Below are 18995 nucleotides of genomic sequence, written 5' to 3'. Positions count from 1 at the left end.
AGACTAAGAGCGGTTCAAAACCCCCTAAATGAAGAAAAAACATTTTGAGTACCGTGACGTCGCCCGGTATGGCGCAGCCGGGGCCCCACCCTGGAGCCAGGCCCGGGGTTGGGGCTCGTATGCGAGCGCCTGGTGGCCGGGCCTTCCCCCATGGGGCCCGGCCGGGCTCAGCCCGAACGGGCGACGTGGGGCCGCCCTCCCGTGGGCTCACCACCCACAGGAGGGACCATAAGGGGCCGGTGCGAAGAGGATCGGGCGGCAGTCGAAGGCAGGGGCCTAGACAACCCGATCTCTGGACACGGAAACTGGCTCTAGGGACGTGGAATGTCACCTCGCTGGCGGGGAAGGAGCCTGAGTTGGTGCGTGAGGTTGAGAGGTTCCGATTAGAGGTAATCGGGATCACCTCTACACACGGCTTGGGCTCTGGAACCACACTCCTTGAGAGAGGATGGACTCTTCACCACTCTGGAGTTGCCCATGGTGAGAGGCGGCGGGCTGGTGTGGGTTTGCTCATAGCTCCCCAGCTCTGCCGCCATGTGTTGGAGTTTACCCCGGTGAACGAGAGGGTCGTTTCCCTGCGCCTACGGGTCGGGGATAGGTCTCTCACTGTTGTTTGTGCCTACGGGCCGAACGGCAGTGCAGAGTACCCGACCTTCTTGGAGTCTCTGGGAGGGGTGCTGGAAAGTGCTCAGACTGGGGACTCTATTGTTCTACTGGGGGACTTCAACGCCCACGTGGGCAACGACAGTGACACCTGGAGGGGCGTGATTGGGAGGAACGGCCCCCCGGATCTGAACCCGAGTGGTGTTCAATTATTGGACTTCTGTGCTAGTCACAGTTTGTCCATAACGAACACCATGTTCAAGCATAAGGGTGTCCATCAGTGCACGTGGCACCAGGACACCCTAGGCCGCAGGTCGATGATCGACTTTGTTGTCGTCTCATCTGACCTGCGGCCGTATGTCTTGGACACTCGGGTGAAGAGAGGGGCGGAGCTGTCAACTGATCACCACCTGGTGGTGAGTTGGATCCGATGGCGGGGGAGGAAGCTGGACAGACTCGGCAGGCCCAAGCGTACTGTAAGGGTCTGCTGGGAACGTCTGGCCGAGTCTCCTGTCAGAGAGATCTTTAACTCCCACCTCCGGCAGAGTTTCGACTGGATCCCGAGGGAGGTTGGAGATATTGAGTCCGAGTGGACCATGTTCTCCACCGCCATTGTCGAAGCGGCCGCTCGGAGCTGTGGCCATAAGGTCTCCGGTGCCTGTCGAGGCGGCAATCCCCGAACCCGGTGGTGGACACCGGAAGTAAGGGATGCCGTCAAGCTGAAGAAGGAGTCCTATCAGGCCTGGTTGGCTTGTGGGACTCCTGAGGCAGCTGACGGGTACCGACAGGCCAAGCGGGCTGCAGCCCGGGTGGTTGTGGAGGCAAAAACTCGGGCCTGGGAGGAGTTCGGTGAGGCCATGGAGAAGGACTATCGGCTGGCCTCGAAGAGATTCTGGCAAACCATCCGGCGCCTCAGGAGTGGGAAACAGTGCCCTACCAACGCTGTTTACAGTAGAGGTGGACAGCTGTTGACCTCAACTGAGGATGTCGTCGGGCGGTGGAAGGAGTACTTCGAGGATCTCCTCAATCCCGCTGACACGTCTTCCATTGAGGAAGCAGAGGATGAGGGCTCAGAGGTGGACTCGTCCATCACCCGGGCTGAAGTCACTGAGGTGGTCAAGAAACTCCTCGGTGGCAAGGCACCGGGGGTGGATGAGATCCGCCCTGAGTACCTCAAGTCTCTGGATGTTGTGGGGCTGTCTTGGTTGACACGCCTGTGCAACATCGCGTGGCGGTCGGGGACAGTGCCTCTTGGATGGCAGACCGGGGTGGTGGTCCCTCTTTTTAAGAAGGGGGACCGGAGGGTGTGTTCCAACTATAGGGGGATCACACTTCTCAGCCTCCCCGGGAAAGTCTATGCCAGGGTTCTGGAGAGGAGAATACGGCCGATAGTAGAACCTCGGATTCAGGAGGAACAGTGTGGTTTTCGTCCGGGCCGTGGAACACTGGACCAGCTCTATACCCTCTACGGGGTGTTGGAGGGTTCATGGGAGTTTGCCCAACCAATCCACATGTGTTTTGTGGATTTGGAGAAAGCATTCGACTGTGTCCCTCGCGGCATCTTGTGGAGGGTGCTTGGGGAATATGGGGTCCTGGGTCCTTTGCTAAGGGCTGTCAGGTCCCTGTACAACCGAAGCAGGAGCTTGGTCCGCATTGCCGGCAGTAAGTCAGACTTGTTCCCAGTGCATGTTGGACTCCGGCAGGGCTGCCCTTTGTCACCGGTTCTGTTCGTAATTTTTATGGACAGAATTTCTAGGCGCAGCCAGGGGCCGGAGGGTGTCAGGTTTGGGGACCACACAATTTCGTCTCTGCTCTTTGCAGATGATGTTGTCGTGTTGGCTCCTTCTAACCAGGACCTTCAGCATGCACTGGGACGGTTTGCAGCCGAGTGTGAAGCGGTGGGGATGAAAATCAGTACCTCCAAATCTGAGGCCATGGTCCTCAGTCGGAAAAGGGTGGCTTGCCCACTTCAGGTTGGTGGAGAGTGCCTGCCTCAAGTGGAGGAGTTTAATTATCTAGGGGTCTTGTTCACGAGTGAGGGAAGGATGGAACGGGAGATTGACAGACGGATCGGTGCAGCTTCTGCAGTAATGCAGTCGATGTATCGGTCTGTCGTGGTGAAGAAAGAGCTGAGCCGCAAGGCATGTCCCCATGTCAATCTACGTTCCTACTCTCACCTATGGTCATGAGCTTTGGGTCATGACCGAAAGGACAAGATCCCGGATACAGGCGGCCGAAATGAGCTTTCTCCGCAGGGTGGCCGGGCGATCCCTTAGAGATAGGGTGAGAAGCTCGGTCACCCGGGAGGAGCTCAGAGTAGAGCCGCTGCTCCTCCACATCGAGAGGGGTCAGCTGAGGTGGCTTGGGCATCTTTTTCGGATGCCTCCGGAACGCCTTCCTGGGAAGGTGTTCCGGTCCCGTCCCACCGGGAAGAGACCCCGGGGAAGACCTAGGACACGCTGGAGTGGCTATGTCTCCCGGCTGGCCTGGGAACGCCTCGGTGTCCCCCCGGAAGAGCTAGAGGAAGTGTCTGGGGAGAGGGAAGTCTGGGCATCCCTGCTTAGACTGCTGCCCCCGCGACCCGGCCCCGGATAAGCGGGAGAAGATGGATGGATGGACTAAGTTAAAAACTGGTCCATACCTGTCTTTAATAGCAACTTGAACACCAAACTGTTCCTTTTATTGCAGATGACAGGGAGGAGAGAAAGAGACAGCATACGCCATATCAAGAGTGGGAAGGACATTCAATATTTTAGTATTTCAGCAACATACATTTCTGTCTGAATGAAAATTGCTTATCTCTCATAAATACGGATGTCAGCACCACACACTCACCATGTTAAAAAAGAAAAAGACGTTCATAAAAAAAATTATATGGTGGCAAGCTACAATTAAGCAGCGGAGGATCAGCAATATCTCAATGGGAAACACTGGGATCAGTTAGTAGTCCATTGCGCTTAAAATGGTATTGCCATTTGTATGTACTCAAAACTGAGTCACTCTCAAGAAGAGATTTGTGTGACTTAAATGTAAATTTAAAATTGATGTAAAATTAAGTAAGGTGTTACAGAAGTAACATTAAATAACACAACCACTATTTGACTAGCAACAAGAGTGACCCTTATGGCCTGTGCCACTTACGGCCACAATGCCACTTCCAGATGTTATTTCAAATGAAGTACTTCACAAGAAGTTTGTTGTTGCTTACGTATTCACGCTCATAAATGTAGCGTCTTTCATTGATATTCTCTTCTTTATTTTGGTCTGGTCCTTGTAGCTTTTTTAAACATATAAACATTAATCAAATACGTTCAACTACCTTGAGTGTTCAATGTCCTTGAGCGGCCCAGTCAAAGCTCAGACCTGAAACCAATTGATAACATTTGGAAGTAGCTGAAATTTGTTGTTCAAAGGTCCCTATATAAATTGTCGGAGCTTGAATTACTTTGTCCAGATGCGCAAAGCTGGTGGAGACAAAAAAGAATCCTGGCTGTAATTTCTGCCAAATAGGTCTACCAAATATTAACTAAATAATTACAACATTTTAATTTTTATATATGTAATTAATATACTTTTAGTGTTTATCTCGAAACATCTACTAATTAAATCCCTTTTGATGTCATGTTGGAAATGTCAAAGGGTTGATAAATGAGAGCTGCTTTAAGGGCTTGGTCACTAGTAGTACCATATGTCTGCAAAGATCTTGCCCTTTAATTAATGTCAATGCTAATAGTCCGTTTGGTTTGCCTCACTATGCAAGTCACCGACACTGGATCCAGTAAAAAGAACCACAGACCATCATGCATCCCCTTCCATGTTGGACAGTTGATGTCACACACTGAGGAACCATTCTTTTGCCTACTTATCAGTGTAAAAAAACCCTGTGTGATGAACAGCAGGGTCATAGATCAGTCTTTTTCATATTTGGCCATGCTTTCTTACCACCACTTGACCTGTCAAACCTGCAGCTCGAAGTCTTCTCTTCGCAGTTGAAACTGAGACTTGCTTATTTCGACCAGTGTTAACCTTGATTGCCTTTTTCTCACCATTATCTTAGCAATATACTACTTCCTCTAGTTTCAATTCAGTCCAAATAAAACTTAAGAGGGTGTAGTGGCACGGCGTCTGTTCACACACTGCTTTTATTCAGTGTGCATCCACTTTCAAGCATGTATCCCTCCTGAACTGAATTTGTAATTGGCGGTTCCAAAATGATACTGCACCCGAATGCAATATTAATGCTGAAAGTTATGTCTATATCCTACAGCATTATTTCTCAAACGTTTTGCCACTAATGTCCCCATGTCACCAAAATATTTTAATAATAAAAGATATACAATATTTCTGGACCCCCTTACATAATATAAACTCTTCTCCATTACATTTTTGCTAAAGGTATGGCAAAAGTGAACAATAAAAATTTGCTGTTTGAAATGAAACTGCAATCAGACTATATTTTGTATAAAAAAAGAAAAGAAAAAGGGCTTATTTTTTGTGGGTTATTTACACACAATTTAGTCCACATTTGATGTAAGCCTGGCTTCCATGTAATTATACAAGTCACAGTACAATGTAGGACTTACAGTACTTCTAACAATCTTCACATTTTATTAAGAGTCATGGTATATGTAACAATTTCCATTCTTTACAACAAACCCTATAATAAAATGTTACATTGATGTCACAGTACAATTTGTACAGTATATTAAAAGCAAAGAAACATAGCTGTTGTGACCGGCTGAGTCAAAGTTTGACCAATTGTATGTATCTCTTTAGGTATCCATACCAGAACAAAGAATCTTAAACAAAAAAGTGAATTAGTGCATAGGTGAATTTGATTAACCTTGTTGTGTTCAACTTACCTTGATGAGAGGGTTAATTACTCCAACATTGGGGCTGGTGTTGAACACTTTGTTGAAGCTGGACTCTCTGTTGACCAGCTCCAGCTGATAAAACTTCTTGTCATCCTACCAACAAAATAGGAAATACTTTTTAATGTTCTTTATGAGGACTACTTCAGAAAACAGTTATATCCTGTTTTATAATGTACCTAAAAAACCTAGTTCCCAGATACTTCTTATCAAATTTGCGGAACAATGACTTCAGAAGCACCCATCATAGCCTATAAGAAAAATGCCAGAAATTGACATAACATGAGTTTTTTAACTTAATGTTAGATGGATTGTCACTTTATTTACTTCCATGGATTTTAAGCAATATTGCATTCGGAAATTATTCAGACCCCTTCACTTTCTATCACATTTTGTCATTGTCCAAGCAAAATCAGGTATTCAGAAAACAGAAAAATCATAGGACTGGGTGGAGGGGTCTGAATAATACATTCTGAATACCAATGTATTATAAGTATTCAGACCCCTTCACTCAGTGCTACGCTCCTTTGGCTGTGATAACAGTCTAGAGTCTTCTTGGGTATTCAAGCTTGGCTCAAGCTCAAGTTCCGGCAGGTTGGATAGGTACATAGCCATTTTCAGGTCTCTTCAGAGTTGTTTGATTGGTTTCAAGTCTAAGGTCTGGCTGGGCCACTCAAGTACATTCACAGACTTGTCCCGAGATCACTTCTGCATTGTCTTGTCTGTGTGATTTAGGGTAGCTGTCCTGTTTGAAGATGAACCTTAGCCCCATAGTGCTCTGGAGCAGGTTTTGATCAAGGATATCTACAGGTGCTGTAAATCTCAACAACAACAAAAAACGGACACCTTCATGTATTCTAGATTCATTACACATAAAGTGAAGCATTTCAATACTTTTTCGTGTCAGTCTTGATGATTACAGCTTGCAGCTCATGGAAATCAAAAATCCGGTATCTCAAAATATTAGAAATGAAAAATGTACAATACAGAAATGCCGACCAGAGAAGAGCTAATTCTAATCAGCTAATTCTTGTGAGATACACCTGTATGTACTACATGCTCTGTTAATCTTTCCCTTGATCCTAACTAGTCACCCAGTTCCTGCCGCTGAAAAATATGATCCCAGCATCATGCTTCATTAAAGAGATGGTATTGGCCAGGTTGATAAGTGGAGCCTGGTTTCCATGAAATAAATCTTTGTGTTAAGAGACCAAAAAATCTCGTATCTCATGATGAGTCCTTTAGGTATCTTTTGTAAACTCAGAGTGGGCTGTCATGTGCCGTTTAATGAGTGACTTCTGTCTGGCCAATGAGTAAAGGCCTGATTGGTGCAGTGATGATGAGATGGTTCCCTTCTGGAAGGTTCTTCCATCTCCACAGAGGAAAACTGGTGCTCTATACAGAGTTGACATCGGTTTCTGGACACAACCAAGGCCCATCTCCCCCGATTGCTCAGTTTGGCTGTGTGGCCTGCTCTAGTAAAAGTGTGGGTGGGTCCAAACCTATCCAATTTAAGAATGATGTAGGCCTCTATGTTCTTAGGAACCTTCAATTCAGCAGAAATCTTTCTGTACCCTTCCCTAGATTCGTGTCTAGAAACGGCGCTCAACAACCAATTCCTACAATCTCATTGCTTGGTTTTTGCTCTGGCATACACTGTCAGCTGTGCGACCTTATATAAACTGGTGTGTGCATTTACAAATCGTGTCTAATCAGTTGAATATAGCACAGGTGAACTTCAATCAAGTTGTAAAACATCTCAAGGATGACCAATGAAAACAAGATGCACCTGAGCTCTAAGCCAAAACCTGTTCAAGTCAAACCTACGCTTTTGAGTTGACCACCCACCACCAGTTTTTTGACAAGGGCCTCTCGCTCTGTCACCATGCTCTTCAGCTCTGAAATGACCTGTAGGTCCTCCTGACGACTCTCTCTGTTCCGAAACTTATCCTCTGTCCCCTCTAATCTGCAAGTGGGTGACACATGAAAACAAGACATTAGTATTAGACAATCATAAAAATAGAACAATAGAAATCCAGACATTATCACCACTTCTAATCATAAACCCTAACCGTATTATCGATTCTAACCTAAACTTGTCATCGTGACACAAATGCATTATTTTTCTCCATCTAGTGTACACATACAGCAGTACCTTATTTGACATCCAGATGGTGCATTCAAAGAGACCAAATTAGTGCATCACAAATTGCATTACGTGGGGCAAAAAAGTATTTAGTCAGCCACCAATTGTGCAAGTTCTCCCACTTAAAAAGATGAGAGAGGCCTGTAATATTCATCATAGGTACACTTCAACTATGAGAGACAAAATGAGAGAAAAAAAATCCAGAAAATCTCATTGTAGGATTTTTAATGAATATATTGGTAAATTCCTCTGTAAAATAAGTATTTGGTCACCTACAAACAAGCAAGATTTCTGGCTCTCACAGACCTGTAACTTATTTTTTAAGAGGCTCCTCTGTCCTCCACTTGTTACCTGTATTAATGGCACCTGTTTGAACTCATCAGTATAAAAGACACCTGTCCACAACCTCAAACAATCACACTCCAAACTCCACTATGGCCAAGACCAAAGAGCTGTCAAAGGACACCAGAAACAAAATTGTAGACCTGCACCAGGCTGGGAAGACTGAATCTGCAATAGGTAAGCAGCTTGGTGTGAAGAAATCAACTGTGGGAGCAATTATAAAATAATGGAAGACATACAAGACCACTGATAATCTCCCTCGATCCGGGGCCCCACGCAAGATCTCGCCCGTGGGGTCAAAATTATCACAAGAACGGTGAGCAAAAATCCCAGAACCACACGGGGGACCTAGTGCAGAGGGACCTGCAGAGAGCTGGGACCAAAGTAACAAAGGCTACCATCAGTAACACACTACGCTGCCAGGGACTCAAATCCTGCAGTGCCAGACGTGTCCCCCTGCTTAAGCCAGTACATGTCCAGGCCCATCTGAGGTTTGCTAGAGAGCATTTGGATGATCCAGAAGAGGATTGGGAGAATGTCATATGGTCAGATGAAACCAAAATATAACGTTTTGGTAAAAACTCAACTCGTCGTGTTTGGAGGAGAAAGAAAATGCTGAGTTGCATCCAAAGAACACCATACCTACTGTGAAGCATGGGGGTGGAAACATCATGCTTTGGGGCTGTTTTTCTGCAAAGGGACCAGGACGACTGATCTGTGTAAAGGTAAGAATGAATGGGGCCATGTATCGTGAGATTTTGAGTGAAAACCTCCTTCCATCAGCAAGGGCATTGAAGATGAAACGTTGCTGGGTCTTTCAGCATGACAATGATCCCAAACACACCACCCGAGCAACAAAGGAGTGGCTCCGTAAGAAGCAATTCAAGGTCCTGGAGTGGCCTAGCCAGTCACCAGATCTCAACCCCATAGAAAATCTTTGGAGGGAGTTGAAAGTCTGTGTTGCCCCAACAAAGACAGTGTGTGAAAACCTTGTGAAGACTTACAGAAAACGTTTGACCTCTGTCATTGCCAACAAAGGATATATAACAAAGTATTGAGATTAACTTTTGTTATTGACCAAATATTTATTTTCCACCATAATTTACCAATAAATTCATTAAAAATCCTACAATGTGATTTTCTGGATTTTGTTTTCTCATTTCGTCTCTCATAGTTGATGTGTACCTATGATGAAAATTACACAATTGGTGGCTGACTAAATACCTTTTTGCCCCACTGTAAGCATGCAAGCAGAAGAAGAGGGGATTGTACATCTGTTTATTAACATTTGAACAGCGCCATTCATATGCACACACAGCCCTTACAGTATCTGGAGGGCAGAGATCTTGTCCTTCAGTAGCTCCTGGGCTTTGTTAAAGTCTGAGAGCATGATCTGTGTCTCTCTATGGTGAACAGCGCTCAGCTCCCCCAGTTCTCTTTCATGTCTCTTTGTCAGGTCCTGTTCATGAGCCCTGAGGCACAAAGAAATATGGAGAGAGTGAGAGACACACACACAGTCACATACTACCACATTAGTTCCACAATTTCTAGTTCAGCAGATCTGATATGTAATTTTAGTTCAGTTTTAGTTTGTTCCTTTCACACCTTTACTGTTCAATCCTCAGTAACTGGTTTCACAGCCCACATAAATCATGCAGACATTTCTCTCATGCTGGGAAAATGCCTGATTGCAGAGAGCTATTAACTATTTGCTGCAGGTGCATTGTTATAGAGTAATTTTTTTATTTTTTTTTTAAGTCTGATGGCAGTGTGTCGATACAACATGTAGAAGTTTCTTCTAGGGATTTTTGATCAATTGTATTAAATTGCAACATAATAACCAAGTTATGTCATGGTGGTCGTGGTGACGGTACAGAGTCCTTGTTAGACTGTGTAGTTCTGATGGTCCGTCAAATACTCATAATTTTTTCCCTAAAGGAACACGAGAATTCATTGCATTTCACAGTGGACAGTGAGTTCTGATGGGTTAGTAAGCTTGTCAACCATGACAAATAGTGTGGGTATTATTGATATTCTTGTTGATCATTCCAGATAAATGTTGCTGTCTGGCCCTGCGTAACTCATTGTTGAAGCTACCAAGGCTTTGTTTATAGATGTCATAATGAATTTGAAGTTTTGTTTTCCTGCACTTACATTCCGCTTTCCTACATTCTCTTTTCAGTGCGCTTACCATCATGTTGATTCTCCATGGTGTTTTCTGTTTGCGCATAGTTTTCTTTACCTTTACTGGTGCAACACGATCCATGACATTCAATATCTTGGTATTGGAAATATCAAGGAGTACATCAACTGACTCTGCACTTATAGTTGAGAGATAGCTATGGCTTCCATGAAATGAGCATTGGTACTCCCATTAATGTACCTTTTCTTAACAGAAACAGAGTTTACTGGAACATTTGGGGTGATAAGTGATTAAAAAAAGACACAGAAATGATCAGACAAGGCCATGGCTTTAACCCTGACAGAGGAAATATCAAGACCTTTTGAAATAACCAGATCTAGAATTTGGCTTTGAGTGTGTGTATGCTCTTTCACATGTTGAGTGAGATCAAAAGTGTCAAGTAGTGCAAAAAGTTATTTATTGTCTGTACTATTATCTATGTGGATGTTTAAGTCCCCTGTAATAATAAACAAGTTATAATCAACTGATATAACAGAGAGTAGTTCAGCAAAACGTTGGGGGTACCCTTCAAGGAAAAACAGAGGTATTCAAAATAAATAAAATTACCTAGTGTATTTTCTTTGCACTGGAATGTATCTTTGAATAGGGCAGCCACTCTTCCTCCTTTCATACCATTTCGATACGTATTCATATAGTCAAAGAGGGGGAGGGGGGGTGCGATTGAGGTGGAGAGGGTGAGTGTGGTGGAGGGTGGGGTGGGAGTTGTTGTGACCCCGTTTGGGACAAGGACAACTTCTCAAAGCATTGGGCGATTTTAGTTAGAGGGTCAGGAGAGGGAGGGTGGATTCTCTTCCTATGACTACTGTCCTTCATGGTTATCTTGTTTGGACATGACATTCCAAGAATGTGACGTAAGTTGGCACCAAGCAGCCGGCATCCCATGATGTTTGGATGAACCCCATCAGGTCTAAAGTGGTCTTTACAGTTCCAAAAAATTATGAAATAGTCAATAAACCTTATCCCGTAGTTGAGGCATGCTGATCTCAGCCATGTATGTTCAGCCCAAGGAGTCTGCTAAAAGATTCAATTCCTTTCCCCAAGGTTGGAATGAGCCCTGAGATGAAAATAAGTTGTTGAAGTAGTTTATTTTCCCAGTGTGGATAATAATCTGCATGTTGCTTGGATGTGTAGGGAGAATAACTGGTAACATTTCTGTTAGAACTCTGACTGATGTGACAGCCATGGTTAGGATTTCAGTCTTGGCCATTCTGATATGCTTGGTTATGTCATCCCCAATCAAGGTAGTATAAGGTTTATCAGATGTGGAGTTAGCTACGTTTCTTATTTCCCTCGTCGTATAGGTGGTTTTAGGGCTATTTCTTGGATTGTGGTTAGCCCTAATACTAGTGTTGCGGTTAGCTTCCCTAGGTTAATTTACACACATTTCGTTCTGAGTCAATGGATCGTACAACGTCAGACCAAGTCCCCACTGGAGTTGATGCCTTCAGTCTAGCCCCGGTGCTATGCCAGTAAGATGTGTCATTGGGGATAGCTGGTTTGAAAGCCTCTGCAGATAATCCATTGGCATTAGCACATGTCCAGGGGAGAGTGTCAGCCAGGTCCGTGACAGAGTAGTCTAAATTTGAAGTAATCCCTTGTATACCAATCTGTGTCTATCCATTAGCGTTTGTTAGCTCAACCCCTAGAGTAGCTGCTACAGAGTCATTAAATTGTTCACTCTCACATATTTCAAATTGTGCTATCGTCTCATTCAGTCACTCGCTCTGAAATTACTCTGATCAATTCACCAGTTTTGACTGCGTTCTGTTGTGGAAATTCTTGAACTGATGTATTCTTGGTCGTCCTATACATGTATGAATGAGTTACTAGTTAAAGATGCCGAGAGGGATCTGGTGTTTGAATAGGCGACATCCTTGACCGGCACCGGTGGATTAGAGGGTTACTCGTAAATCTGTATAACCCTTTAGTGTCTCTGTTGATTATCCAGACATTGTGTCTCCTCAGGAGTTGAGAAGAATAAGGTGGGGGGACAGCCCATCCTTTGGGTAAATGTTACACAAGACAGATGGGCAACAACTTACCACACCCCTTCTAACATTTAAAATAAATACGGATTGTTCATGTCTTACGGCAGAGACTCCTCGGACGATTATGTTTGTAAGCGGTTGACGCGTCTCTCTTATTTGCAAATAATTAATAAACTGTTAATTGTGCCAAGAGAATTTTGTCTCTGTTTCTTACTCTTTTGAGAGTGTCGATCGATGGAATTACCTGTAACGATGGTGGCGATAGTGGAGGAACCAGGCACAGGCGAATACACTCAATGTAGTCGTGTTTAATAGAAAAACAAGCACAAAAAAATCAAAATCAAGAAAATCAAAGGAGCTGACAGACAGACAGCAACAACAATGATCGACAAATGTGGGGAGCAGAGTGGAAACATTTAAACACATACTAACGAGATGATTGGGACCTGTTGTGAATAGTTGAAGACGTGACACGAAGACAAGTCCGGGATGCGTTTGTGGAGTGATGGGAACTGTGTACGGGACGGTGGCAGTGATCCTCACCGCACCGTGACAGTACCCCCCCCAAAGGCGCAGGCTCCCGACCGCAAGTCCGGGAACAACACAGTGGGGGAGGGCGGGACGACGGCACCAGGACAGGCAGAGGCTCGGCACCCGGAGTGGCTGGAACGGGCCGGGGAGGCGGACCCGGCGGAACGGGCCGGGGAGGCGGAGCCGGTGGAACGAGCGGAGGGTCGAGAGCCGGTGGAGGAGCAGGGAGAGCCGACGGAGGAGCAGGGAGAGCCGGCGGAGGAGCCGGGGGAGCCGGCGGAGGGTCAGGAGATGGGAGAGCCGGCAGAGGGTCAGGAGATGGAAGAGCCGGCGGAGGGTCCTGGGCAGGAGAGGGCACCGCTAGACGAGGCGGCCAGTCATCGGCAGGCTCGGGCGGCGGCGGCCAGTCATCGGCAGGCTCGGGCGGCGGCGGCCAGTCATCGGCAGGCTCGGGCGGCGGCGGCCAGTCCACGGCGGGCTCGGGTGGCCAGTCCACGGCGGGCTCGGGCGGCGACCAGTCCTCGGTGACCACTGGGCAGCGGGAGGAGCTGGCGGCTGCGGCCCCTGGGCATCGGGAGGAGCTGGCGGTTGCAGCTCCTGGGCAGCACGGGGCGCTGGCTGCGACTCCTGGGCAGCAGGGGCCGCTGGGAACACCCGGCACCTTGGGGCTGGCACCGGACGTAGGGACAACTGCGGAGCAGCAGCTGGGGGAGCAGGGTGCCGTGGGGTAGGCCGCAGAGCAGGTAGTGGAGCACGCCGGATGGCCAGGGGACTACCTGTCCCATCTAACCTGTGGCAGGCAGGAGGCATGGGCTGCCACTTCCTCCTGCGGCCTCCTCTCCTATGTCCCGTCCTCTCCGCCTCCTGCATCTCCTGTAGGTGCCCCTTTATCACCTCCTCTTCCTGCCGAGTGAGGGGCTTGACCACTCCCCATTGGTCTACGCCCCATAGCACCCCCCCAATGTCTTGGGGCGACCTCCATTCTTGCTCCCCCAGGGGTTCTTCCACCACTCTCCCGTAGTCAACCTCCTCATCGTCCGAGGAGAGGGTGTCAGATCCCGAATCGCCCTTCATGGAATACTCCCCTCTCTTCGGATGAATAAATCTTCTAAGTGGTTGATTCATTCCTCCAACAGCTGTCTCAGCTCCTCCATCAGAAAAAATCCCTCAAAAATACTAAAGAACTATGCTGAGGTCCTCTTTTAAAAATTACATACAATTGTAAAAATATGAGTAAAATGAATACAAAAAAGAAAGGGTGGCAAAATGCAGGAAGCAGGGGAGTTGTGTTATGCGACTAACAGGCATGAAAGCAGAAAGCAGTCCACAGGTAATTGGAAATTTAAATATGTTTTGTTGTTTTGGCTGTGTACTCCCGCATATTGGATTTCCAATAAGACAATGACTAAGAGGGTCAGGTGCAGATGGTCAGCTTCAATACAATTTTATTTATATTCATAAACAGTGAACCATATATGAATTACAGCCCTATTCATAGCACCCCCCCACCAAAATGAATACGGAAAATAGCTGCTCAGCTGTTTCAGGGCCAGGTGCAGGTGTGTCCATGCATTTTGATCATGCACAACCGAGCTAACAGAGGTGATTCTAGATATGACGTTTGCATTTGGAGTCTGTTGCTGTTGTATCGGCCTCAACATGAGGAGCCCAGAAGTATCAATGCTAGTAAAGGAGCCTAATATGAGGCTAATATCTAAATAAATATGCCAGAGACATAGCCAAAACATTAGGTGAGTTAAAACCAGCATTCTGGTAATTTTTAAGCAAGAACGCATTGGTGAGCTGAGGAATAGTAACCGATGACTGTTAGACCACTGTAGTGGATGACCAAAGAATTCTTTCAATCCTTTTCAACTTTATCAATTAAATTTTAACCATGCATTTTAACTCATGCTTTGGTATTACAAACAATTCAACATTTAGGTAATTTGTGCAACCCAACTGGCTTGGTAAATATCATGCTGGATGGTTCCGTCTACTTTTTACCAAGCTCTGGGTTTATCTGATCAACCATACTGACTTAGTTTTAGGGGAGCATTAGATGAAGAGCATATCTATTTTGTAACATAACAAAAACAGAATAGTGGAGCATTTATTTTCTGGTACAGAATTTATTTAAATGCAGACATTCTCCAGAATAATATTCAGATTTAAAATGAGTTGATTTGGAGTGTTTCACAACATACTTAAACACATTTTCAGAATGCCAATATTTTAAAATGTTCAATGCCATGGTTGCATTTATAAAGGGGATTTTAACTGGGGTCAAATGTAACTATTCAAAATAATGTACAAAAGTAATTTACCATCACTTGAAATAGATGGTGAAATTCTGATTAACCCTAAATAAATTTCTTAGTTGCATACTGCATAACCATGAAAAAGCTGTGAAAAGGGAGAAAGAGAATGTCAGGGAATTGGCTGAACAGAAGCAGAAAAAGGAGGAGAAACTGAAAAGTCTGAAGGGAGGGAAAGTGGACACAGTGGCTCCTCCCTCAGTTACGATAACACCCTCTCCATGGTACCCTCAAGCTGAAATGAAAAAAGCAGCCAAGGCATCAGGTATCTGGAACCACACATGGACTGACCTTCCTTGTTGGGACTCATTAGACTCAGGTGACGATTCTGCTGATGATGAAATAAATGTCAGACAGACTGAAGTCCAAGTTAGTGAGACCAGACAAAGGGGGAAAGAAGGTTTTAATGACTTATCATAACCCTGCTGAACCAAAACAACTTGATGAATGGTCTAAACATCAAAAACATCCCAGTGAGGTGGGAATGAAGACATGGGTTGCTATTAAATGCTAGAAGACCATCTACAATTTCCATCCCATGGATGAAGTGCAACTCCTTGGATTTGTTTTGACAAATTGAGAGAGTCCATTCTCTTACAAGATAAGGGCCAGGCCTGATCTGCTGAGGAGCGACGGACTCCATCCTAGCTGGAGTGGTGCTCTTCTTTTGTCTAGGAACATTGACAGGAGTCTCACTCCTATAGCTTTAACATGAGATAGGGTGCAGGTCAGGCTGCAGGCTGTTAGCCAGCCTGCTAGCATAGTGGAGTCTGTCAATAGCATAGCCAGAGTAGTTAGTACAGCTTTACCTATTGCCACTGTGACTCGTTCCAGGCTGAGAAAAGTTAAACAAGGTAGTGCTAACAAAAACAACCTTATTAAGATAAAGCCTTCCTCCACCTCGGTCAAAAATAAAAATAATTGTATCACTTCGCATCTCAAAATGGGACTCCTAAATATTAGATCTCTTGCTCCAAAGGCAGTTGCGGTAAATGAATTAATCTCTGATCATAAACTAGATGCTATTGGTTTATGTGAAACGTGGCTAAAGCCTAAAGAATTCACTGCCTTAAATGAGGCCTCTCCTCCTGGCTATACTAGTGATCATATCCCTCGTGCATCCCGAAAAGGAGGGGGTGTCGCTAATATTTATGACAGTAAATATAAACTTACTCTCAAACATATCACAGAGTTTCATTCTTTCGAAGTTTTACTCATGAAAGTGAACCAGGCCGATAAATCATTTTACATAGCTACTATTTATAGGCCCCCCGGGCCATACACATTGTTCCTCAATGAGTTTCCAGAATTCTTGTCTAACCTTGTAGTCATGGCAGATAGTATTCTAATTTTTGGCGATTTCAATATCCATATGGAAAACCCCCATGATCCTCTTCAAAAAGCCTTTCAAGCCATAATCGACTCAATGGGTTTCATCCAACATGTCTCAGGTCCAACACATTGCCACAATCATACCTTAGATTTAGTCCTGTCACGAGAAATAGATATTGTAGATCTAATAATTTACCCCCAAAATCCTGGATTATCGGATCATTGTCTTATTACATTTACCGTTAAAACAAGAAATTCACTTGCCCCCCAAACAATGAGTTTCAAAAGCCGTACTATAAATTCTCGGATTACAAATAAATTCCTTGATATTCTTACTAGTTCGCTCTTAAATGACAGAGTAAATAAATCTGTAAACGATCAAATCGAGGATCTAAACTCAATACTGCGAAATACATTAGACATAGTTGCACCACTAAAAACTAAAGAAATACGCAACAAGAAACTTGCTCCTTGGTACACCGACAATACTAGAGCACTTAAGCAAGCCTCCAGAAAATTGGAGCGAAAGTGGCGCTCCACCAAGTTGGAAGTATTTAGACTAGCCTGGATAGACAGTACAGTACAATACCGAAAATCACTCACGTCTGCTCGATCAGCTTATTTCTCCAACCTGATTGAGGCGAACAAAAACAATCCAAAATTTCTCTTTGATACAGTTGCAAAGTTAACAAAAAAGCAAAGCTTAGCATGTGAAGTGGGTCTTCACTTTAGTTGTAATGAATACATGAACTACTTTGATGAAAAGATCGTCACCATTAGAAAACAAATAACTGAATCCCTAAATAGTTATGGTCCTAAAAATCTCGGTTGTCCGGAAAATTTCCGGAGCCTCCCTGATCAGGTGTCAATGGGGACACTTGAGTTTTTTGATACCGTATCGCTCGACACATTTACAAAATTTGTAATGAGTTCTAAACCCACAAACTCTCAGCTAGACCCGATTCCTACAAAATTACTTAAGGAGTTATTTCCTGTGCTAGGTCAGCCAATGCTGAACATAATAAATTGCTCCCTTTCCTCCGGATGCGTACCAAACTCACTAAAAATTGCGGAAATTAAGCCTCTTCTAAAAAAATCGAATCTAGATCCCGACATATTAAACAATTATAGGCCAATATCGAACCTCCCGTTCCTCTCAAAAATCTTAGAAAAATGTGTTTCCCAACAACTGAATGCCTTCCTAAAGACAAAAAACATTTATGAAATATTCCAGTCTGGTTTTAGATCTCATCATAGTACTGAGACTGCACTCGTGAAGGTAACAAATGACCTTCTAATGGCCTCAGACAAAGGTTCCGCATCCGTCCTGTTGCTTCTTGATCTTAGTGCTGCTTTTGACACTATTGATCACTCCCTTCTCTTAGAGAGACTGGAAACCAATATTGGGCTACGTGGACATGTTCTAGCCTGGTTTAAATCTTATTTATCTGAAAGATATCAGTTCGTTAGTGTGGATGGCATATCCTCTGACAAGTCAAAGGTATGCTTTGGAGTTCCTCAAGGCTCGGTTCTGGGCCCATTACTTTTCTCACTATACATGCTCCCTCTGGGCGATGTAATCCGAAATCACAATATTAACTTTCACTGTTATGCTGATGACACACAGTTATATATTTCAATGAAGCATGGAGAAGCCCCTAAATTAGCTATTTTGGAAGCATGCGTTTCAGATATTAGGAAGTGGATGACAGAGAATTTCTTGCTCTTAAACTCAAATAAAACAGAAATGCTCCTTTTAGGACCCAAAAAACAAATAGCGTTGTTAGCAGATCTCACTGTGAACCTCGACGGCTGCATGGTCGTATCCCAAAAAACTGTAAAAAACCTTGGCGTTACCCTTGACCCTGACCTCTCCTTTGAAGAACATATAAAATATGTCTCAAGAGTTGCTTATTTTCATCTTCGAAACATCGCAAAAATTAGAAACTTCCTATCAAAAACTGATGCAGAAAAATTAATCCATGCTTTCGTTACTTCTAGATTAGATTACTGCAATGCTCTTATCTCTGGTTATCCAGACAAATTAATAAATAAACTTCAATTAGTGCTGCACACAGCTGCTAGAATCCTAACTAGAACAAAAAAATTTGAACACATTACTCCTGTCCTGGCATCCTTACATTGGCTGCCTGTTAGGGTTAGGGCTGATTTTAAGGTTTTACTCTTAACCTATAAATCAATACATGGACTTGCTCCTACTTACCTTGCTGAAATGATCCAGCCATATATACCTACACGTAACCTTAGATCGCAAGACGCAGGCCTTTTAATTGTACCTAGAATTTCTAAACAAACAATTGGCGGCAGGGCCTTTTCTCATAGAGCTCCACTCCTGTGGAATGATCTGCCAATTAAGGTTAGAAATGCAAACTCAGTGCAAACTTTCAAGTGTCTACTAAAAACTAATCTCTACAGCACGGTTTATAATTAGGTGTAGCCTGGCCCGGGGGCGTGAAGGTGACCAGTAGGCTTGATACTGTCCACCCTTGCTGTCTTGCCAGGTGGGCTCTCGTCGCCACTGGGATGCCCTCCCTCCAATGCCCTTCGGGGGAAGAGTCACTGGCTTGTTGTTGACTCTCTATTGCGCACTTGTGCAGTTGGGCTGTACGCTCCTAGCAATACTCGGCCCTCATTCAGGGG

The 18995-nt window shown here is 44.7% G+C and overlaps 1 protein-coding gene across 3 annotated transcripts in view; it reads right to left on the bottom strand.

Annotated features, from left to right (window-relative positions):
- The window catches only part of LOC105031273 (protein FAM184A), a 249226-nt gene that overhangs the window by 19834 nt on the left and 210397 nt on the right, over positions 1-18995 (bottom strand). Inside the window, exons 14-16 of one of the 3 annotated variants that reach the window (XM_020044400.2) lie at positions 9288-9434; positions 7302-7440; positions 5466-5570 (exon numbers count right to left, since the gene is read on the bottom strand). In XM_020044400.2, coding sequence (XP_019899959.2) covers positions 5466-5570; positions 7302-7440; positions 9288-9434 — 391 coding nt within the window. Of the gene's footprint in view, positions 1-5456; positions 5571-7301; positions 7441-9287; positions 9435-18995 lie in introns of those variants that run through there. The other 2 variants (XM_013132781.3, XM_029125749.2) reach the window with 2 other exon arrangements.

Source organism: Esox lucius, chromosome 15 (genome assembly GCF_011004845.1).
Source record: "Esox lucius isolate fEsoLuc1 chromosome 15, fEsoLuc1.pri, whole genome shotgun sequence".
In the NCBI taxonomy this organism is placed as follows: domain Eukaryota; kingdom Metazoa; phylum Chordata; class Actinopteri; order Esociformes; family Esocidae; genus Esox; species Esox lucius.
The sequence above is the reverse complement of the archived record's forward strand: the minus strand, read 5'-3'. Positions and strand labels throughout refer to the sequence as shown.